This window comes from Helianthus annuus, chromosome 12, assembly GCF_002127325.2.
Source record: "Helianthus annuus cultivar XRQ/B chromosome 12, HanXRQr2.0-SUNRISE, whole genome shotgun sequence".
Taxonomy (NCBI): domain Eukaryota; kingdom Viridiplantae; phylum Streptophyta; class Magnoliopsida; order Asterales; family Asteraceae; genus Helianthus; species Helianthus annuus.
Window position 1 is genome coordinate 57,017,597 of NC_035444.2, and position 24,619 is coordinate 57,042,215.

The 24,619-nt window shown below is 35.2% G+C and overlaps 4 protein-coding genes across 4 annotated transcripts; 2 read left to right on the plus strand and 2 right to left on the minus strand.

Moving 5' to 3' along the window:
* Positions 1–1,643: 1,643 nt before the first annotated feature.
* LOC110895019 (germin-like protein subfamily 1 member 1) lies at positions 1,644–2,552 on the minus strand. The gene has a single exon (XM_035980574.1). The coding sequence runs from the start codon at positions 2,528–2,530 to the stop codon at positions 1,865–1,867; it is 666 nt and encodes a 221-aa protein (XP_035836467.1). The 5' UTR covers positions 2,531–2,552; the 3' UTR covers positions 1,644–1,864.
* A 9,779-nt stretch (positions 2,553–12,331) lies between these two features.
* On the plus strand, positions 12,332–15,065 carry LOC110895018 (protein WVD2-like 7). Its single transcript, XM_022142276.2, has 8 exons — positions 12,332–13,360; positions 13,519–13,947; positions 14,018–14,082; positions 14,179–14,277; positions 14,355–14,451; positions 14,527–14,589; positions 14,657–14,737; positions 14,818–15,065. Exons 1-7 carry the CDS (start codon positions 12,818–12,820, stop codon positions 14,729–14,731), a joined length of 1,371 nt encoding a protein of 456 aa, XP_021997968.1. The 5' UTR covers positions 12,332–12,817; the 3' UTR covers positions 14,732–14,737; positions 14,818–15,065.
* A 2,152-nt stretch (positions 15,066–17,217) lies between these two features.
* On the plus strand, positions 17,218–17,778 carry LOC110892921 (secreted RxLR effector protein 161-like). The gene has a single exon (XM_022140056.1). The coding sequence runs from the start codon at positions 17,218–17,220 to the stop codon at positions 17,776–17,778; it is 561 nt and encodes a 186-aa protein (XP_021995748.1).
* A 3,026-nt stretch (positions 17,779–20,804) lies between these two features.
* On the minus strand, positions 20,805–22,266 carry LOC110895017 (two-component response regulator ARR5). The gene is made up of 5 exons (XM_022142274.2): positions 22,097–22,266; positions 21,935–22,014; positions 21,765–21,842; positions 21,596–21,666; positions 20,805–21,364 (listed from the first exon to the last, which is right to left on the minus strand). The coding sequence occupies exons 1-5, from the start codon at positions 22,215–22,217 to the stop codon at positions 20,956–20,958; spliced, it is 759 nt and encodes a 252-aa protein (XP_021997966.1). The 5' UTR covers positions 22,218–22,266; the 3' UTR covers positions 20,805–20,955.
* Between the last annotated feature and the right edge of the window lie 2,353 nt (positions 22,267–24,619).

A 24,619-nucleotide genomic window follows, 5' to 3' on the forward strand; every position in this document is an offset into this window, starting at 1 on the left:
CGAGTCGGATCCAAGTGATTCTATCTTGTCTATCTGTTTATTAATTATTTTGTTTCTTTATTTTACTTATTAAAAATCTTTTCCCCAAAAAAAATTTAGTAGATTAGACGTCGATAATATTCCGGTATTAAAAGCTCTTATGTCCTTGGACGACCTCGGTATCTTACCATCACTATACTACGCCAACGATGGGTACACTTGCCCTAGCGTGTTGTAGAGAGTGATAGTTTTATATCGTGTTTCATAAATTTAAAGCTTGATAAAAGAGTAAAAAGGTACTAAAAATATAATAAAATTTCGTACACACTCTAACACGTCACAATTACCCTTTTGGGGACCGAAGATTAAGATAAGATCAAGGTCAACCCATTGGAGGGGCAAGGTGGACCACTGGTGCGGTCCTACCCTCCTATGGGCCTACAAAAATATTTTATTTTTTATTTTATACATTTAACACATTTTTTGAAAAAAAACATATATAATTAATTTTTTAAGTCAAAAGTGAAAATGTTTATCACCCATTAACTTGTTCTATGTAGTTTAGACTCTTATAAGTAAATAAACTCAATTCGCATTTAACCTAACTAAACCTAATAACATTTTAAAATTTAAACCCATTTAAAAAAGCGCTAGGGTGCAAATGAGCCGAGCGGCTCGCGAGCGACTCGAGATCGGCTCGAGAAAAAACTCGAAACGAGCCGAGCCTTATTGATCCTGAGCCGAGCCTGGCATGTGAAGCTCACCAGGCTCGTCGCACCTTAGTGTAATATTTGTTTTTAGTAACATTTACCCCTTATTTAAAATATTTAAAATAGTGCAGTAAAAAAGCCGAGCCTAGCTTATTTAAACATGTTTACGAGCCGAGTCTGAACCCAAATAAGCTTGTTCAGTAAACGAGCTCGAGCTTCACTTATTGAGCTTGTGAGCCTAAATGGGTCTATTATTTATATTATTTTCATTTAAGGGGAATTGACATGTAATAATCCCAACGAGACGTTATTGGCCGTTGGTAGTCCCACCTTTGAATATTCCCCATGCTAGTCCCATCTTTCGCCTATTTTTCCTCCACCGGTCCTCAGTTAAAAAAACATAACGGAGTTAAGTTTTTTCCGAATTACAAACTGACGTATTAGGGATTTTTATCAGAACGAGGATACGAGTCTATTGATGTAAAACTTACCTCGAAACGGTGCTCCAAACGACTTGATTTTTGTTAATTAGAAGTTTAAACACCCGAATTGAAACACCATTTTTCATTGTTTATCTATGATTCGATAAAAGTTTAGTTCAAATAAGGTCATATTAGTTGGTTTTTTCTTTTGATTTTTACCGTAACGAACCCCACCGATACTGTCAATACGACATCGACACTGGTACGCCATTTTTTCTTATGGTTTTCTTGACGTATCACGACATAGTATATTTTTGTGTCGTAATAATGAATGTAAGTAACCCAACCGGACAACATATCTCTTTTGGTCTTTATAACGACTGTCGGAATCGTATCGATACCGTAAGGAACGAAACAAATATCAACCAAACGCCTGTTGCGGTACTCAGAGGATCCTACTAGTTATTAAACATCTAAATATCTTCCATGCTGAAAAAAAAAAAGAAAAAATGTACCTTGAAAAATAATAACAGAGACTAAATAAACATTTTTCTTGAAAAATAAACATTCACATAGTCATAGAAGAACATCAGAAAAACAAACCACACGTAATTATCACCTAAATTGATTTATTAAAATACAAATATTTTTTTTTATAAACCAATTTTCATTCTGTTACATATATTTTTTTCACGCATATAAAAATGTTACTTTTTAAATTTGGCTACCAAATGGAGTATATAACGGTAGACATCAACCACCTAAGTTTTTACGTATCCTTGACACATCTTGACCATTAATCTGAAATGCCTTTTTCAAGATATCATCAGGAATACTTGGTTTTGTAGTGAACGTAGCAGCCGATGCTAGTTGTGCCCCAGGGTTTTGGCTAGTAAGGCCTGAAATTGCTAAAGCCGAAGCCTTTGAATCAAGATTGTATAGAAAGTGTATTAAACCTTTGGGGAAAACAAATGCATCGCCCTCACGTAACTGTTGTGTGAAAAGGCGATTTGATGTGTCAACGAATCCCACCAAAAGCGAGCCCTTAACGAGAATGGTTACTTCGGATGCACGTGGATGTGTGTGAGGTGGCACAAGCCCATTTCCAGCTATATCGACCCGGGCCATTGTTAACCCAAGGGTGTTCATTCCAGGAAGGTTTCGAATGTTTGTGAGTGTGACATTAAACCCCAAAGGATTAGAGGCAGTATTACCGGGCTTGGATAATGCGCTTGTAGTAAAATGAGAAGGTGAGGCATCGGCGGGATTTATGCAAGGAGCTCCGTTTACAAAAAAAGTTTGCGAACCCTGTGTTTGTGCTACGCAATAGTCTTGAAGCGGGTCAGGGTCAGATTTAACTGTACCGATAAAGATGAGAAAGAAATAGAAGATGAAGAAAAAGAAAGAGTATATTGACATGATGGTAGAATCTATTGAGCAAGGTAGCAAGGAGTTGAGAATATATCTAAATCTGGAAGTGGAGATTGAGTAACTTGGGAGCATTATCTATATGACTATTGGGGAAACATACAAGGCACGTTATTGAGGGAGGGTTTGATTTGAATTTCTAACCTAAAAGAATTTAGTCATGGTCATGCCATGATAGTCTAGTGGCATTTTAGGGGTGAGATAAGGTTTAGGGATTATAAGGTCCAAGGTTCGATTCCCACAAAGGAGTTTTTCTCAGATTTATTGGGTGTTTCACCTGAATTAGTGTATAGGCATTATAACTTAGTGGAGATGATATGACCGGATGGTTCCACTGATGACACGATTATACTCTAGTGATCCGTCAGTAATTCAAATTTATAATTAAAAAAACAAAAGAATTTAATCATGTTAGTAAGGTAATTTAACTTTGAAGTCAAAGCAAACATCCAATGTAGGCCCATAAAATAACTAGTGGAGTAAGTGGTGGATGCAAATACATGGAGCCGTAGCCCACATACATACAAATACAAATACGTGGAGCCATAGCCCACATACATACATTGGCCTAATAATAGTTAGGACTTAAGACGACTCATTAATGACAAAACTTTAATTTTATTCCCTCCCAATAGTTCATTCCATTCCACCTTCTACTCCTACATATCAAACACTACCAAAAATTAGATGAGAAGAATTGGAAGAGGATCATCTATTCTTCTAATCATATTTTATTACCTGGGCCTTTCAATTTCTAAAAAAAAATACGTTCTTTAACCACTAAAATTAATAAACATCAAGTATTTTTTTTTAACAAAGCAATAGCAGGTAGTCGGGCAACAAGTTGCGCCGTCACCCCCTTTTGAATAGAAAAACCAATTCTACTAAATACAAAAGGTTTCAAACCCGATTCAAAAGTCGCACAGCGTCAGGAGCGAGACCACCAAAGGTATCAAACGCAAACGGGACAAACACATGTTGATTCTCCAGGCAGGTTTTCTTATCTTTTGCCACTTTGCTCGCATCTGCCTTGAGCACCGCTTGCCCTACGACAAAGCCCTTGTCCTTGAGCCCGGCAAGGGGGGAGACTCCAGTTAGATCTACACAAGCGTGTTTCCCCCTTCCCATCCAAACACAAGTATGTCCGTCGGGCGTAAAGTGGACCTCCCCTCTAAGGAGTCAGTCAGGAAATTTACTGGAGCCTACTTTTTGGCGGAGATCCCGGCCCGCTTAAGAACATCACATAACACATCTCTCACCCAATCAAATATTCAGTTATGTATATATATATAAGAATGAAAGTACGTATACTCGGTATAGCAATATAAAGAGATACCGTAAAACCATGAAAAAATAGTGTTGAAACGTCAACATATATGTAACTTTATATAAGAAAAGCGAAACTAGAACGTAGTTGACAACCTTCGTATCTCTAGACGTTGTACACGTGAAAAATTGTTCTCTTCGCGAAACGTCAATACGTAATTTGATATAAATAAACTAAATTTGAACGTCGTTCATAACATTCGTAACTTTAGATAAAAAACAAAACCGCCGTACATGCAAAAAAAGAGTAAATTACAAAAATTGTCCTTTATGTTTATACCTAAATTCAACGCATGTACTTTGCCTTTAAAATTGACGGCTTTTGTACTTAATGTTTCAAAATCTTGCAAGTTGTGTCCTTTGACCGTAACCCAGTAAATTTTAACGCTAATTCAAGTCATGTGGACCCCGTATAAGAGTATTACCGTCTTTTCACATCCTAATACATACATAATTTTTTTAGAAAATAAATAAAACCCATCCACCTCACCCACCCTATAATTTCTCACTCTAAAAAAACACACACACACTCCCCCCTATATATATATATATATATATATATATATATATATATATATATATATATATATATATATATATATATATATATATATATATGGGAAGGTTCTATGCAAAACACTAAATATTGCGAGAACATGCTGAACAAAATGAATTACTCATTTTTTCAATCCTAAAACCTCAAAATTAAATGAAAATGTTACAGATGTAAAATTTATTGTTTTTCACACTAGAATTCAAAATAAAATATGGAAAATTTTCAGTTTTTATATAACCTACACATAGGTAGGTTATGTGTTGGTTAAATTACCTACATGTATGTAAGCTATGTGTAGGTAAAAATTTATGGCATTTTTAAGTATATGTAATACACATATGAATGTAAGAAATATAAAATTTAAAAAAGTATCAACCTTATTTCCCAAAATTTAGTGATTTAGAGTTGTTCTTTTTGTTCTCGCAATATTTAGTGTTCTGTAATGATCTTCATCATATATATATATATATATATATATATATATATATATATATATATATATATATATATATATATATATATATATACATACAGGGTCAGGATTTAGAGAAAACGGTGAAAAGTGTGAGAACGGTTATGGATCGTCCGATCAAAACAATCTATGGACTAGATTGGCGTGATGGCGTTTTCGTAAATAACACCAATTCTATTAAGTGGACGCGCTTCATTAAGGGTAAAAGGGTCTTTAGACTTCTCTACCAAAAACGCCAAACTCATGAATAAAACGCAATTACGGGCCAAAACACATCCTATATAAACAATACATCTCAGACATTCATTAAACACACCCCGAACCGGAAACGCCATATTTACTACTATATACCATTCAACCTAGAAACGCCAAAAAACCCAAAACATCAAACACCCCAAACTCAAAAACGCCATATTTTACTATATACCAATCATCTTAGAAAACGCCAAAAAAATCAAACATCAAAGATTCCAAATCGACGTTTCTTTTAGATATATTACTTCCTCAGTAAAACGCCAAAGGGGTGTTTGATGGCGTTTTAGGGTGATAGACGTACCATCTGCCAGCTTCTTGGAAGATGGCACGTCTATCACCCTAAACTCATAAAAAGGTGCCTTAACTACCCGCCAAAACATCCTATAAGAGAGACGTCTCTGCACAATCAATTGGTCACACCAAAAAACAACGCCATGTTTCCTAGAAACCACTCACTTTAAAAACACAAAAAATAGTTAAAAACCACAGATGGGAAACCTCGTTTCTTCTATACTGAGTATTGTTCTGAATGAAGTTTCACTGAATGGATTCTTCTATGAGGAGGGTATCTCTATAAACTTTTGTTGAATGAGATGGATAAATATTCATGAAAAAGAGACTGATGACACTGATATGTCATCATGTCACTTTGTTCTTGATTGATATATTGATGGCATGAATGGATCAATACATTCGAGCAGGCGTTGATCTTCAACATGTCACCAAACAAGTATATATCAAACCAAAATACAGGATGCCACTAAAAATAGGCTTCTTCTAAAGACGGGCATTATGTAGAAAATTAGCATCTAGGTAAGGTATTAAAAAAGGTTCAAAACGCCAAAAAGGTTAAAGAAGAAGAGGCTGATGACAGTGAAGATTTGGATGAGAAATTAGATTAGAATTTTTAATTTTTTTTTCATTTTCTATTATTTGTTATCTAATTCTCTGTTGTTTATTATCTGATTCTCTACTAATAAAAAAATTGAGTATAAAACGCCAAAAACTACAAACACCAAAACGCCTGATAGTATGAAAAATGTGAGAACGGATGCTAGCAAAGCACGTTGGTGCTATATAAAATGCTAAAAAAATGCCAAACAAAGTATTACTGGAAAGTAACACTAATTGACAGATGAAACTGAACGAAACAGTAATTGCAAAAGAGTAAAATGAAGAGACGGTAACATTATTGATAAACATTTATTATATTATAAGCCACTACATGGGAAATTGAATTTATTTATATTTTCAAAACGCCATAATCGTCTGTCACATTATAGGCCTGCATCTTACACGGCACAACAATTGATAAAAAAATAAACATCAAGAAAATTACTGATGTTTTTTACCGTCAAAAACAAATATCTACCTGGCCCAAAAAAAACTCATTATATAAGTACAACAGCTAAACAAAAGCTTCACACTCCACACATTCACTAAAAATTCCACAACTTGTCTAAAACGCCATTTAATTTAAAAAATGGTACATGTTATTGCATGGAGGTTTGAGAGGTTAGAGGACGTTTCGTCATTAAGTTCTCTAACAGGAGAAGGGTGAAAATCAAAACAATCAAAGCCATACTTAGTTAAAACGCCAAAATATTTACTATGCTCCTGATCTAAAAAAAACAATAAAAACGCCGCGTATTTGTTAAACGCCAAAAAAATGGAGAGGTGATGTGAGACGCGTTTAAAAAAAGAATATAAAAGGACAAAAAGCCTCTCCGCCCTTCACTATGTCGCGTTATACATGTTACGCCAGGATCCGTTATCACCGTTCTCACACTTTTGTGCGTTTTCTCCTGATCTCGTACCTATATATATATATATATATATATATGAAGACTCTCTCTCCCAGCCACCATCACATCAGAACACTTTCACAAACTGATATGCACCAAATGCAACATATAAATTATATCAAATAAGGAATAAAATCAACCTTTTTTAGGGCTAATGTTGGAAAAAATGTGTTTCTTTGTATACTTTTGATTTTCAGGATTAAAAGAGCTTAAATGTACAAAGTGAACAAATTAACGACAAAAACCAGCATAAATACAAAAGAAGGAAAGTTGATACATCATATCGACCCTCCGAACTTCCCCCCAATACCAAAAATAACAAATCAGAAGACAAGCACGGGGCCATGCCACCAAGGCATGGGGTCGTGCTCCACACAAGATTCTAGAAAGAAGAAGACAAACAGAAGCAGACAAGAGACATGGGGCCGTGTCACAAGGAGACGGGCCATGGTCAACTTCCAGATATGCAAATCTTGGATAGTACAGCAAGTACAATGGCCACGGGGCCGTGCCGTTGACACGCGGAGCCGTGCAAGCATTATTCTAACAAGTTCATTAAATAAAGATAGAGAAGAAGGAGGGCACGGGGTCGTGCCCACGGGGCACGGGGCCATGTAAAGCTCATGTTTCTAGATATAAATAGGGGTGCTTCGTTCACTTGCAATCCATCCCTTGGCAAACCACTTCTCTCACACCTGCCACCACTCCAGTACCACAATACCACCATCATCCACCACATTCATCCATCATCCATCTTTAGAGTTTGTGTAGTAGTCTCGGGATCCAAGATTGGTTGTAAAAGTTTTTGTCAAACAAAGGCCATGCTTGGCTAATATCTTACATCACTTGGTGAAGACAAATCATTTATGTATTACTTTTGATTTCCAAGCTTTGGTTAACTTTTTAATTGGGTTTGTATTAATGACTTTGATATCTAGTTTTTTATATTGAAAGTGAACTTTATTCTATCATATCTTCATGTATTTTTGATTCACTCATTCGTGTCTTTACGGTCTACATAAAGCTCATTAACTGCCTAGAAAGGGGTTGGAAGGATGGTTTGGGTAAAGTTCTTGCCTCGTTCGGTGTATAGATCCTGCGAGGACTTGATTCAAGCTTATTAGGACTTCGAGGCAGATAGCATCAAATCGGGGGAAAGTGAGAATGGCTTGAATCCCTTATAAATAAACTAATATATCCATAAGTCTAGTAAAAGTTTCACTTGTTAGACTGTTTATTTGAAATGTTACACCTTGTTGAAAATCTTTTTATGAAACTTGTTTTTGCAGGAAGTAGCTTAGAAGTCTTGGATACAAAAGAAAAGCATTATTGGCACCTTTTTGAACATTTTTTACATTTGTCACCAAATTAGAAAACAGTCCTTGGAATAAATATAATCAGATTTTATTGAAATAACATATCCCAAATACTAATTTTTTAAAGGTAGCTCATTGAAAGCAATAGTTTTGGCTGAGAGACAAATGAGTAGGGTTATAAACATAAATTATTAAAGAAGTATTAAATTAATTGATAAATTAATATATATTCTAAAAAAAAGAAAAAAAAAGAATTATTAAAAAATGATAAAGGAAATATTTGGTTTTAAAAAAGTGAAAACATTAAAAATATGTTATTAAAAGTAAATATAATAATAAACTATTATAATATATTAAAAAAAAAATAAGAAAAACTATATATTATTATAAAAATAAAGTTACTATTTATCGTATTTCGTAAGAATATATATATATATATATATATATATATATATATATATATATATATATATATATATATATATATATATATATATATATATAATAGGAGTTAAAAAAATGATTTTGACAAATCACACACGAAGAAGTAAAAATTTAAAGTGGTTTATATTAATAAAGGAATTGAAATGAATTGTGATTTTAATATTATAATAATATATAGTTTTTTTAATACTTTTATTATTTTAATATTATAATAATAGTTATTTTCTTTAATTTTTAACTTTAATCCTTTTTTTTAATATTAGGGGTTGGGATAAGCTTTGTGTCAACCGGTATCGAACCAGTACTGGTATCGAAAATACCAGGACGGCCGTGTTCGGTATCAGTACATGAAGGTAAAAACAGGCACTAATACAGAATACGCCAAAAGTTGGTGCCGAATTGGTATTGGAAATCTTTTGGTTCGGGAAATTCAGTGCTGCTACCCGGTACCATTAGCTCATCCCTGATCACGGTTACCGTATGAACAACGGTATCGTACAACTTTTTTTTGTTGATTTTATTCAACTTTTATTTTTTTTTCTTTTTTTAGTTTCAGGGGTAGGGATGAGCTCAGTGCCAACCGATACTGATACCGAAAATACCGGTTACGGTACCGGTATATGAAGGTAAAAAACGGTAGTGAACTGGTACCAGGAACGCCAAAAGTCGGTACCGAATTGGTACTTAAGATCTTTCGGTTCGGCAAATTTGGTACCGGTATCCAAAACAATTTGCTCATCTCTGACCACGGGTTTCATACGTAAAACATCGTTGCCATACAACTTTTTTTGTTGATTTTCTTTCGGTTGTCTTTTAGTTTTTTTTTTCTACATTTTCTTTTTATTCTTATCAGCAGTTCCGTTCGCAACACGCTCGTAGTGATTTCAAAACACATGTAAACATAGACTAAATAACAAAAGAAATTCGACGCAACGCGGCGAACTTCTTAAAACCTAGTTTAGAATTTAAGTATAGATTTCAATCATAAAATTATTTTTTTATAATATACAACAGAACCACTATAATTTAATACTCCATAAATTAATAACCTTGATAAAATTAATAATTTGTCTGGTCTCAACTTGGGACCAGTACAAAATTGAACCCCAATCGATAAAATAACAAGACAATAATTTTTTTGAAATCTCAATATAAATATATTGGTCTCAGCGAAACTATAAATTAATAACTACTAAATATTCCAAAATTTTAGGATTGTCTAGTAAAAAATGACTCTATAGTTACTTGTTTTTTTGTGAACTTCAAATCTATATTGAGTATTCCAAAATTTTAGGATTGTCTAGTAAAAAATCACTCTATAGTTACTTGTTTTTTTGTGAACTTCAAATCTATATTGAGTTCATCTTTATACACATTGCACTTAAGAGTTGAGGCACTGTTTTTTCGTATTGCAACAAAAAGTTGTGAAGAGTTGTTGCCGCTTGCAATGCTTCTTTCCGAGTGACCGGTTTCAAAGGTGCTGAATCATCATCAACTTCATCATCAACCGGATTTTGAATAGTATCCGCCATAATTTCTTCAATACTTTGAACCTGGTAACATTCTCTTATACTCGCATAACAGTTTTCGTTGTTGATTGGTCATCGTTGATTTTTTAACAGCTTTTAGTTTAGAAGACGTAGTTGATGTGATTTTAAAATTTATCATTAGACATTTTATAGTGATCAATCTAGATCTATGTACATTGAATTTGACAAGTTCATTAATGTGTGAATGTACATGGGAATTTTGAAGGGTTCTGTTTTATTCAAATAGGTAAAGTCAACGGACATGGAAATTTTGAAGGTCGATGCATTAATTTGAGAGTTGCTCACGAATATAAACCAACTCTTTAAATTAATATTTATCGATATAATAATATCTCGCTACATTAATAAAATATCTCAGTCGCAATATTATTAGTTTACAGAGGCTTGGCTTTACTGTATGTGGGTATATTAATAGTGTGAGAAGGCCATGGGCTTGGACAAACCATCTAGAAGTGGATCTCCTTATTTAATTAACGTGTCTCACATTCACATGATCTATGTGGTTCATTAGCCTAAATACAAAACATCACCCAATGGAGCAATGTTACAAGGTGTGTACTATTATTCCGCATGTTTATTTCCCACTCTTTTTTGTTCATACATTTCGAATTCATCTTCAAAATTCTGATATCCTCTTGTTAGACCATAATCTATGACTTCTATAGCTAAAATCATAGAGTCAAACCAATTGTCTCATACATTTATTTTTCAATTACAAATCCAGGAATCACTTTCTAATGGACATCAATAAACACAAATCGTCTATCAAGGTGGTAATGGTTCATAAATCAGACATATCACCACTAGATTATTGATCCAAACATTATGAATCATGCACAAATAATGATTGATCTTATGATTCAAATGACTCTTTGTTTTTCATTTGAGTGTTGTTTAATTCTTGTTTCTTTCCCTACTATTTTCTTTTGTTTGTGTTCAGTCTCCACTAGTTTTGTAAATGAAAGATGTTTATAGAAAAAAAATATATACAATTTGCTGTTGTACATTTGTACAGTCTAGTTTTGAGCTAAGACATTGAGTTAATAAAGTTCGTATTAAAATTAAAGAAAGTAACCTACATTTTCACGTTCGGTGATTGATTCGGTTTTGAAAATATTAAAGTTGAGACGTTAAGCACCGTATTATTCACTTCTTATATATGAGTCATTAAGTTCATATTTTAGGGGGCTTATTTTTTCACTCGCTCCGAGCCCCAACGTTTTTAAGCATTCTGGGGGACGGCGCTGCCTGCCGATCCATACCTAGAAGTAGGGATGAGCATTTGGTATCAAGTACCAGCACCGAATTTCCCTTACCTAATTATTATCATTACCAATTTTGTACTCACTTTTTGGCATTTTCGATACCAGTACCGGTATTTTACCGAATTTTACCTTCAAATACCGGTACCAATACCGAGAACATGCGTACCTAGAACACTCCCTCCGCCCTAATGAGTTTAATAGCCAATATGTGTGAAATAATACATGATACCTGACCTGTTGACCCCTTTGCCTTTCCGGCGATACGAACGTATTTAAGTAATTGTCGTTCTGTAAGACCATAATGAAAACGCAATTTTTGTTTTTCTTCTAGGCGAATACGATGTGACTTAGTCTCATGAAAGCTGCCAATGAGCTAACTTCACCACCCACATTAAAGAAGGAGAGACTTGGTGTTCCAAGTGACCCATGTTCAATTCCTGTCCCTAGCATTTAGTTTCTGCGGCACCTGGTGATGATGAGAGACTAGGAGAGTAGGCGGCGATCGCTAGTTCTATACTTGAACTGAGCGGGTTTTACCTCACCGCATTGTCGTGTCTTCGGGCGAGTATTCACGGGCTTCGGCCCTAGATGAGGGTTTTCCTCGATTCAGAAGAAGTATATCCCGATATGGTAAATTTCGCCAGTAGCCCATTTAAATGATTTATTGGACTTTAAAAAAAAAATCTCATGAAAGCTACCTATGACCGAAATACTAGAAAATTCGTGACTTTTATAAAACATATAAAAGTCGTTCAATATTGATCCCTAAACCATTGGGAAGAGGTCTGTCACGTGTCCTCAGCCCAGGCCCACATACCCGTTGTTAAATTCATTGGGTGATCTGATCTGATCTGGATCTGAAATTAAATTTATGTAATGAAGATTACTCTGTTTTGGTTTACTATCAGAAAATCAACACTTTAAAATTGTGGAAAAAAGACTGATTTTTAGATGATGAGCACCAAGTGTTTGTTAAAATGCCTTTACCACTTTCTTTTTGTTTTATGTGTTGGAAATGGTGTGGTAGTAAAAAGATGAAACAGTGATGATGTGGATCATGGGTTTCTTTTTGGTGGATAGATGAGAACACTACACTACACATGCACCTTTCTTGTTTCATTCAACCCTTTGTTGTTGTCTCTACATACTAATACTAGTCTGCCCATGTCTCCTCTCTTCAAAGGTCCTGTTCTTTGTGCTTATCTCAAAGGATTTTAATCTATGGTGGAAACCCTTTTCCCCTCATAAACCCAACCACTCAGATTTAGGGTTTGGAATTCTACATTATTATGGGAGAATCACTTGGTGTGTCTGTTTCTTTTGGTAAGTACGAGAATGATGCACTTTCTTGGGAAAAATGGTCTACTTTTTCCCCAAATAAGTACCTGGAGGAAGTTGGAAAGTGCTCCACACCTGGATCTGTAGCTCAAAAGAAGGCCTTTTTTGAAGCCCATTACAAGAAAATTGCAGCCATGAAAGCTGAGGCTGAAGCTGAGTTACTGGATCAACAACAAGATTCAAGATCAGATGATCAACAGATCAAGGACCAACACAAAGATTGCACCCAAACTGAGCTGTGTGTTAGTGATGAACCTCTCACTGATGGATCTGGAAATTTTCAAGAGGATAAACCACTTACTGATCAAGTTGATGCTGAACCTATACCATCTGAAGCCCCAACAACATTAAACAGCAATGCTGATAAGCTAGAAGAAGCTGTTTTAGTCAACGTTGAGAGTATGAAACTGGTCAAACAGCATTTCCAAGTGGATTTAGAGACTCAAGACCCTCCACAAATTAGGCAACCAAAACCTCAAAATGTGACAAGAAAGGTGAGTTTCACTAAGAAAAAAGTAATCTTTTTTCCAATAAGCAATCTGCTTTTAAATTAATCCTTTTGGAATGACCAATTTGCTTTTAGGAATGGGAAAAAACAGATAAAGATGTTTAATTATATTGTGTTAACTTTTTTTACTAATTTGGTGTTTAGGTAACTCCAAACAAAGTGGAAAAAAATCCCATAGGAATGAAGAAAAAACCAGCATCACTTATACCAAAATCCCCAGAAACACCAGCCAGTACATTATCAAAACCGAAACCGAAACCGAAACCGAAACCAAAGCCAACTTCAGCACCCACATTAAAGAAGGCAAGTGCACCATCATCATCAGCAGTATCATCATCAAAGAACAAGTATCAGTCTCTATCGGAAAGCAGACGTGTGACTCCAGTGTCGCTCCATATGTCCATGAGTATGAGTTCGGTAAATTCTGATACGGCTTCTTCTGTTACTTCATCGAGAAGACGATCTTTATTCATGGAGCAAATGGGAGATAAGGATATTGTTAAACGAGCCTTTAAGACGTTTCAGAACAGAGTTAACCAATTACCATCATCTGCTGCTAGTGGACCCAAACAGGTAGTCTTAAGTCTTAATATAGAAAATGCTGTAGCTTTACACATCATTTATTCATTGTTGGTTTTGACAGGTGCCCGGAAAGAGATCAGAGCAAAAAACTCGGACTTCCATGGTGTATCAGAAAGAAAATGAAAGGTAGTTTTCTTAGGCTGATATATTAATCCTGCTAGCCGTTACGTTTTATATATAGATGTTTATCGTTTAACCAAGTTTGTAAATAAACAAACGTAGATCACGGAAAGCACCGGCACCGGCACCAGCACCAGCAGCAGAGAAAATCAATCCTGTAAGAGGTCAGTTAGGACCAACATGGAAATCTGTATCATCTGGGTAAGCAACTGTCTTTGTTATAACTTTGTTGTGCTTATTTATTCTTTATTTACGTTGAATAACATATCCTGGGACAGGTCACTTAAAGGCGTCGGTGTGGATGAAAGACGGCTAAAGGCGGGACCAACTACAGTAGCTTTGAAAAGTGACGAAAGAGCGGAAAGGCGAAAAGAGGTATAATATGATTACCATATAAAGCATGGAATGGTAATTTATTAATCTAAAAAAAATCTGTTTACTTTGATACAGTTCTTGAAGAAGTTGGAGGAAAAGTCAAATGCTAGAAGAAGTGAAGCTAGTTTAAAACCCAAGGTAGGATTTGATTCCATTTTTTATTTTTAAATTATGTTTTACAGACTATAATAATCCATCTGAATAGGAAGTAAAAGACGCCGAAATGAAAAAGGCGAAGCAGAAAGTAAAAGCAATGCCAGGGGTATTGAAAAGCGGTTGAGATAAGGTAATAATTATAGAAAACTGTATGCATATTGCATGGCTGTTACGCTGATTGACTCATTGGGGTGTTTGTAATTCATGAAGCAAGCGGTGGAAGTGGAAGTAGACAGACAAAACGCATCTGATTGATTATGGGTGAATCTGTATTTTCATTTATGAACAAGTTGTTTAGATGTGTTAGTTGTATTTCAACAAACAAGAATCCTGTTCAGCGAGTAAGTATAGTCTCTTTGTGTAGCAAAAGTTGTAGCTTGAAAAAGAAAGAAATAATACATATTTTGGGCCAGGGGTGCTACTTCTAGTTCTAATTATTAAACTGATGTTTATTATAATCGCTTTCAGATGTATTTGATTTGTAAAGTTTATTATATTTGCATTCATTGTACCCGTCACCAGTTCGACGTAGATATGGGTGGATTTAAGTGTCATTTGTTTAGTATTATAGTCAGGGGCTGAAAATAACAGCTTAACTAAAGTCTTAATAGTTAGTTCAGTTGTTGCTTAATTAAAGACTAGGACTCAACAGAATGTGACTCGAATATAGAACTCGTTGATATCTGAATGGCTTATGTACAACTGGAAATAAAGACTTAACTTTCTTGAAGGCCAACGTGCATAGTGTTTGAATCACCTTTCATTATCTATCTCCCCTTGCTTCAAACTCTGTAACTCCAGGCTTGTGCCGAAAATAAACAATTTTTCTTTCAGCAGTCGAAAGTCACCTCTTGTCGTGCAGAAATGATGCTTCTGTGCAGAGTTAGAAGGCGGATTACAGTTGATGTTGTTGCTTCAGTCCCCCGTCTTACAAAATAAGGGCATTACTATCAATCATGTTAATCCATCTTTTTTTTTTGAACGGCCAGCGAAAGATAAAATTATATAAAAGAAGTTAACCGCTGGTTAACATAACAGTACATCCACCAAACATTACAAAAATCAAACTCCAAAACATGGTAGGTCAAAGTTACAGCATTCCATCAACGAGCAACTGCAAACTGAAGCCCGGTTCCTAAACCATAAAAAACCCGTCGTTTTTATCTCATCTTTCAGACTCAGATGTTTGGCTGCTTTTGGTTGAACATCGCATCATTACGGGTCTTCAGAGGCACCATATGGTTGCTTGCATAGCCGTAAAAATCGCTTTTCTCCACTTCGCCGAGCCTCGAACCTGCTTGTGAATGTATCTATTCTTTATAATTATAAATGTACCATTTTTGTGATGATATAAAAAAGTATATGTGATATAAATGTTATTTAGAAATGTTCATATGTTCATAAGTTATCATTGTGACGTCATAAACAAAAGGGTTATTGGATTTTATCACCTCCAACTATTGGCTATTGGTCGCTGTCACCCTCAACTATCACTTTGACGCCCGTCACCCCCAACTTAACACTTAGTGTGTTCTGTCACCACGTCGTTAACTGATAACTAACTTTTGATCCTGTTATTATACTTTTGGGGGTGCCATAGGGATCTTAGAAAGGTTTTGGGGATCTTTAGATGCCCTAAAAAGTATAGTAACAGGATCAAAAGTTAGTGATCAGTTAACGACATGGTGACAGAACACACTAAGTGTTAAGTTTGGGGTGGCAGGCGTCAAAGTGATAGTTGGGGGTGGCAGCGGCCAATGACCAATAATTAGGGGTGATAAAATCCAATAACCCTAAACAAAAAGGGACATTAATTAAACAAAGATGGTGAAAGGAATATTCCAATTCAAATTCACATTAATTAAATTAAAAGAAAATGGATTACACAAATTATGAAGAGATTAAATCTCTTGTAGAAAGATGCCTAACAAAACACGTTTTGGTCCATCTTGTCTATTTTCAAGACTAAACTCACTTGATTTGAACTAATATTGTCATTGTTTAAGACCTAAAAAAACGGTTTTCGGACTTTTTGCGATGGGTTTATTCATTAAGTTTTTTTTTTTGGAAGGCAAATTTCATTAACACCACAAGTTTATTCATTAAGTGAACAAGTGGATCAAAAGACTCACGATTGTTGCATGGTTCAAACATGTAATTGCCCTTTTGTGTACTGATTGTGTTCAAACATTCAAATAGTCAAAAGTGTAAGTGAGAAATGAGAGGTGAACTCTATCTAGCTTAGCGAGAAGATTAAGAGGTAAGCATATGCAATCTCTACATTATCAGAGAGACATTTTCTATTAGTCTAATCTTGTGTAAGTTCGTGTAAAAAGTGACCGACTTAAAAAGCCCGGGTAAAAAGTGATCGAGTCACAAACTTAGGGGTTTTTTGAGTTAGTTTTTTTAATCCTAATCTGAGTCAAAATAGGTTTCTTGTTTAGGTTATATATAATGGGATTTATGTAACCAGTTGTAATCGATTATTGATAAAAGAACGACACGTGTTTATACCTTACGCTCTTATACCAATTTTCGGTTGGTACCTATGTTGATGACTCAATTGTGATCGGAGCAACAAATCAAGACATAGTTGATTTCAAGAAACAAATGGAAGCTCGCTTTGAAATGAATGATCTTGGTTTACTCCATTATTATCTCGAGATCGAAGTTAATCAAGGTGTTCGGGGAATCAGCATCAAGCAATCCGGGTATGCAGCTAAAGTTCTAAAACAGTTTGCTTTATGGGAAAGTAACTCGACCCAGTTCCCACTTGATCCCGGATTAAAGTTGACGAAAAAAGATGAAGCCAAGAAGACCGATCCAACCAAGTATCGGAAGGTTGTTGGATGCCTACGCTACTTAACCCACACACGACCGGATTTGTGTTATTCGGTTGGTTATGTTAGCCGTTTTATGCAAGAGCCAACACCGACTCATGCTCAAGCCGTGAAGCAAATCTTGAGGTACCTGAAGGGGAGTGTCGACCTCGGTATTTTCTATCTAAAAGGTGGAACCAAGACGTTACATGGGTTTAGTGATAGTAGTCACTCGGTGGATGCCGACGATGGGCGAAGCACAATGGGAATAGTCTTTTATTATGGTGCACTATCACTCGGTGGATGCCGACGATGGGCTAAGCACAACGGGAATAGTCTTTTATTATGGTGATGCACCTATAACGTGGACTTCTCAAAAACAAAGCAGTGTTGCATTATCATGCTGCGAGACGGAGTTCATGGCAGCTACCTCATCCGTGTGTCAAGCGTTGTGGCTTCGAGGATTGCTATCGGAGATAACCGGTGAAACGGAGAAGGTGGTGACGTTAAGAGTGGATAATTTATCGGCTATTGCTTTGATGAAAAATTCGGTATTTGACAGAAAGAGTAAGCATATACATACGCGTTACCACTTTATACGGGAATGCGTTGAACGTGAGCAAATTAAAGTGGAACACGTGAGCGGGGATTTACAACGGGCTGACATCCTCACTAAAGCCTTGGCACGGTTGAAGTTCATCGAGATGAGAGGACTCATTGGTGTCACAAGATTAGGGGGTGATTGTTAGTCTAATCTTGTGTAAGTTCGGGTAAAAAGTGACCGACTTAAAAAGCTCGGGTAAAAAGTGACCGAGTCACAAACTTAGGGGTTTTTGAGTTAGTTTTGTAATCTTAATTTGAGTCAAAATAGGTTTCTTGTTTAGGTTATATATAATGGAATTTATGTAACCAGTTGTAATCAATTATTAATAAAAGAACGAGATGTGTTTTGATTCAATACCTTAGTATGCATCTGTACCGGCCAATGACCTCTAGCTCAACTGGTATGAGGACTTAAGTTCTTCTTAGAAGACTCAAGTTCAAATCTCATTTGGTGCAAAAAAGGAGTGAGGCACTGGTGGGCAGTAATAGGAGACCCAGGGAAACCTGGGTTCGATCCTTGAGCCAAACGGGTTTTACCGGTAATTTTACCATCGTGCCTACGGGCGGGTGGATTACCGGGTTTTCCCCGAAATTGGTGGTGGACGACTCAGGTTACTCTCGGAGTACTCCATTTGTCCAGTGGGTGCCCCAAGAGTGCTCGGGATTGATTTGTTGGCCGTTCAAAAAAAAATACTCATCTATACCAATTTCTATCATTTTGGTGATCACTCTTAGCGAGACATTGGTGATCACAACCAAGATTAATGAGATGATAAAAGGTGATCACAACCTTCTTAAAGAGATGTTGGTAATCACTACCAAGATTAGTGAGAAAATAAAAGGTGATCACTACCTTCTTAATAAGATATTGTGCCAATGATCTATATCGGCTTAATGAGAAGATTATAGCAAATACAAACTCTTGGTTGACGATCAAGGAGTTAGCGTATGGTAGCGATAGTTGCAGTGATTATGATGGTGGTGGTGATGGTGGCGGCAACAGTGGTGTATACAATAGCACCGACTATGATGATGGCGACACACCATGGCGGTAGATGGTGCTTAGCAAGTTGGGCCTATATTATGTAAACAAGTTATATAACAGTAACCCATTAAGTGATTTGAATAGATCTAAGTTGGCCCGTTATATGATTTTGGGCGACCCACCGAATGAACCTATTAAGCGAATATCTTGTACCCAAATCAACTATATGTTGCTAATCAAGTCATAGTAACTTTAGTACTAAATATGGACAGGTTAGTTTTGAAATGCCATGTGATATAATATTTTTAGTAATATTATTATACGATATTAAGAAGGAAAAGAAAGAAAAAGAGAAAAAGAAAAGTAGTTTGGTTAGGGAATAATACATGGTTGTCATTTTGTGAGGGTGGGGGACATAGACACCGTATAGTGGAGTTAATCTGACAGCAAGAATTGGTTTGTACTGGACCGCAAAAAAGGAAGTTGGGACACACAAACATTTTTTTCGGAGGCAGCCCGGTTTATGTGCCCCGGTCCAATCACCACCCCTCCAATCCAAAACAACAAATACCCTATTCTTCTCACTTCAAATCTTCTTATAATAAATAAATAATGAGGATTAAAACACACAAGCTCATCTTATTTTCATACTTCTTTTACTCTATATATATCTATGTATATATAAAAAGACATAGAAGAGAGGGATATACACCCTTAAATAAACCAATTTTTGGTTTTATGTGCGACCGACTTTATTTTTTTATATCATAATACCACTCTCTCCAAACACACTTGACTTATCAACTAAACCCACAAGTTTTAGATAGTAATGCTATAACACATTATATTAAGAAACGAGAGTGAACTAAAGTTATTAAGCACAAAATCGATACTAACAAATATTGGAAAAATCCCATCATTTTTAACATGTGAAGTAAAGTTATAAATCGGTTAAAAACAACTAAAGTTATAAATGAGAGGTTTGACATGAGCACCTTTCAAATCATTATCCTTATCCTGATTTTAAGGTCCATACCTTTTTTTTTTCTGTTTACCCTCCTTCACTCCCCTAATGATGCCCATTTTTGTGGTTTAAGCAAGACCCCACAAAACATAAGGTCACTAAAGTAATTAATTCAGCTATTTTTAATTAATTATAATGTATTAGTTAATTAACAATAAGAAATTACCCTTTGAATGCCATTGTTAAATATACAATTGGGTGTAAAATAACCACAAAGGGGGAGGGAGGGAGAGAGAGACTTGATGCAAGGTGTCCAAACTCCATATCTTCCCAAATCAAAAATATTCCTTCTTACCAGACAAGATCGAGACATGAAATAAAACCAAATCTTCATCAAATCAATTCTCAATTATTATTTATCATTTATTTATTAAATATTAATTTCCCTTCCTTTAAATCTTGTTGAGTTGTTTCCACCCTTTCTTTTCCTTTTATTTTTAATCAATTGACAACTAAAAAAAGGAATAAACACCCCACGTCTAAAAATAAATTTACATTTTATTGTTATGGTAGTTGAATACTATTAAATTTTTAATTTTTTAATCTTCTAACCAAATTTCTTACATGGCTATAGTCATGTAATGGTTAAATTAATAGAGCAAAGATGATTGTTGATAGATGGGTAATATGAATATTAATACAATAACTTCTTTAAAACTTGGTTATCAAAACCATTATTAATGTATGTAATATGAAGATTAGTAAATATATATTGATAATAATGATGACTACAATGCATAGCAAAACCATATAAAATGGGGGGAAATTGTTAAAGAAAGTAGAGAACATATCAAAATTGTAATATCTGTAAATTCACTTGATAAAAAAAAAAGGTTAAAAAACAACTTTTACATGTACAAGTACTTGCTTTGTCTATGATGATGTAATTAATTAATAAAAGATGAAATCCAAAAATATTAGGCTTGATCGGAGTTGGTGACCTTAAGTCTCATGGTTGGGGAATCTAGTTGCGACGGCGAAAAAGGAGGAGACTGTGGGGACGGGGAGGTTGAGCGAGACACCGTTGGTGGCGTTGGCGATGGAGAGGGTGAAGGGGACACCGTTGGCGGCGATGGGGAGGTTGAAGGGGACATCGTTGGTGGCGATGGGGATGTTGAGGGGGAAGTCGAGGGCGGTGATGGGGATGGGGAGGGGGAGGGGGAAGGGGAAGACATTTCTTGTAGTTTTCTTTTGTTGTTGTTGTTGTTATCAGGAGGATCTAGTGTAGTTGTTGTTGCAGCCCCAAACATGTAATCTTTCAAACGTTTGACATCAGATAGCTTTACAGGCTTTACTATGAAATCCTCTGCACCTTCTTCCAAACACCTGATCCATCCAATTCATGCCTAATCAGTTAACTTTACTTGATCCAAATTCTTGAATATCCAACAACTTTTATGAAAATGAATTGAGGGATTACTGAAAATGGTTTCCTTAATAAACAACTAAAGTTTCTCATCTGTTAATTATTTCATTCTATGGAAACAAACCACATAATTGCAATAGACTGATAAATAAATGAAGCTTCAAATCAGGAAATAATAAAAAAAAGAGTACCTATCAATCCGTGCTACAACGTTTTCTGATGACATGATCACTACTGGCACCTCTCGGAAGGTTGCAGACCCCTGAATTAAACCAACCAACAAACAGAACATGAGGGGGGCTTTTTTTTTTTTTAATTTGAATTCAAAGGCAGAGTTTAGGTGGTTTAAGAATGACAAACCTTAATTTTTTTGAGCAATTCGTAACCGGTCATTCCAGGCATACAGTAATCAGTGATTATGAGATCTACCTTCAACCCCTAAAAACAATTCTGAGCTCTTGTTAGATCTAAATAAATAAATAAATAGTGGCAATTAATTAAATTAAATTAAATTAAAAATAATAACTCACATTAACGAAATCAGGTGAGGTTTTCTCCTGATCCAGGCCTAGATATTGCAAAGCTCTCCAACCGCTTTCAACCGCCGTCACTGTTACATATTCCGGCAAAACATAAGTTTTTGTTCCGACAAGACATGAGAGTTTATTAATAATAATAATAATAATAATTACCTTTGCAGGAAGTGATTTTAAGAAGGCGTTCAATGACTTTGCGGTCAACGAGGCTGTCATCGACGGCGAGGACATGAACATCGGTCTCCGGCGACCTCCAGCGACGAGAAAACATTGCCATGAAATGAAATGAAATGAAAAGGGGGGATTGAGGAAGAAAGGAATTTATTTGTTTGATATATAAATGGAGAAGACAGAGAGCCACGTCGCCATCAAGGAGATGATGACATTGTAGAAGATCATGAAAATCTGAAGAAATCTACTTTATTTTTTTTAAGAAAATACGCTCAGATTCTCAAATCCACTTTGGTGGTGACCCCTTTGATTTTTTCTTATTTTTCTTTTCACTTTTCTTCTCTACCACCCCCACATGTGCTTGCTACTCTTGATTGACTTCTTCAATATCATTTCATATCTCTTTCTATTTTTATACATATTGCATAATAATAAAATCAATCCAACTTTATAACTCTACTCTAATTTTTAACTTTAATTTTCTTTCCTAAAGGTTTATATTGCAAAATTCATAAATTTATATAATAAATATGTGTTGTGTAATAAAAACGAAAATTTGTAACATATCTTAAAAAATATCGAAACGTGTTTTACATTCATAGTAGTCTTATTGGCTTATAAAAAGTAATATGGTTTTCATAAACGTAAACGCAACAAATAACAATAATAATCAATTATCAATTATTATGTACAATGAGGCCGGTTATCGTACAATAGGCCTAATCGTACATTACGTACGTTATAACCACAACCGTCAGATCATCTCATTTAAACCTCGTGCTTAACTATTAAATTAATCAAATTAAAATATATATATGAAACCGCCAAGGTTAAAATCGTCCATTGTGAAATCAAAACCCCTGATAATCAGCAAACAAAAACTCACAATCATACCGTAAACCCAAATTCAAAACATTACATTCTTCTTCCCCCAAGTTCCGTTCTACTTGCCGTTGCGATTCAATGAAGATTGATGAGTTTTGAGAAACGCAACAAGGCCAACAACGACATACCACAGGCAAAGAAGATGAATCCAGGTATCGAATGACATATGCGATTTTATAATGGGATTTACAGTGGCATTGAATGACATATGCGATTTTGTTTGTTTAGTAAGGTTTTTGTCTAAAACCTATAGTTTTATAAGATTACGTATTGTTGTTAACTACGATTTTGTTAGGGTTTATGTCTGGTATGGTTTTTTATTAGGTTTTGTATGATTATGTAGGTTTGTTAATGGTTAACTGATACATGTGCGGTATTATAGAGGGTTTTGTATGACAAATGCGATTTTATATGTTTAGTTTTGTTTGTTGAGGTTTTTTGTCTGAGGCATGCGATTTCATAAAGTTATTTTTGTCTAGGGCATGCGATTTTATATTATTATGTAGTTTTGGTAATGGTTAGCTTGTGCATGTGAATTTATAAAATCATCCATGCGATTTTATATGATTAGTTAGTTTTGGTATATGATTAAATGATACATGCGATTTTATAAATGTTTTTTGTCTAAAGCATGCTATTTATAAGATTAGCTAGTTTTGGTAATGCTTAACTGATACATGCGAATTCATAACTCATTCATGCGATTTTATCAACTTAATGAGTTTTGGTAAATGGTTAACTGATACATGCGATTTTGTAAGGTTTTTGTCTGATAGCATGCGATTTTGTAGAAATAGAGTCTGATGATGACTTTAAAGAGCCCATATCAACATTTAAAAAAGTGAACAAAAATAGAAAAAGAAGGGTTGTGGAAGAAAGTTCTGAGGATGATGACTTTGTTGAGCCATTGCCAAAAAAAGAAGAAAGATGACAAGAGATCTAAGATACAAACAAAAAATCCTTCAAAAAAGGTGGAACAGGGAAAAAACCAAGACAGTTGGAACCACCTAGAACAGAACCTAGGGCTTTCTTCGAATACAGCATCAACCTAACTCGTATATGGATACTGTGAAAATTTTTTCAAAAAAACAGGTTGATGAGGTGAAGAATATGGGATTTGGGGCTATCCTAGATATGAATATCAACCATATTTCGACACGTTTGGCATATTGGCTAGCTAGGAACTTTGACGAGATGTTTGATATGCTAAACGTAGGTAACACCAAATAAAAATTACATCCGACACAATTTATGAAGTATTTGGAATACCAAAGGGGCCAAAGCAAGTTGAAATAATAGTCGATAAAAGAAAAGTTAAAAAGGTGGAGAAAATTGAAAAGAGTAAAGAACCAGGAAATACTGTCATGGAAAAATTCATCAGTCAATGGGGGGAAAACACGAGAATTACCCATGGCTTAATTGCAACTACAATAGATAATCAAAGAGATGGGGGAGCCTGTTTAGAAAGAAAATTCTTGGTGTACTGGATGACGTTTTTTTGCGGAGATTATAAAGGCCACAACTGCAAATGATAGATGTTTGCTTGATGTAGAGGCTGTTGAGGACATACCGCATCTAGATTGGTGCTCATATCTACTGGACACTTTGCGTCGTATACGAGCG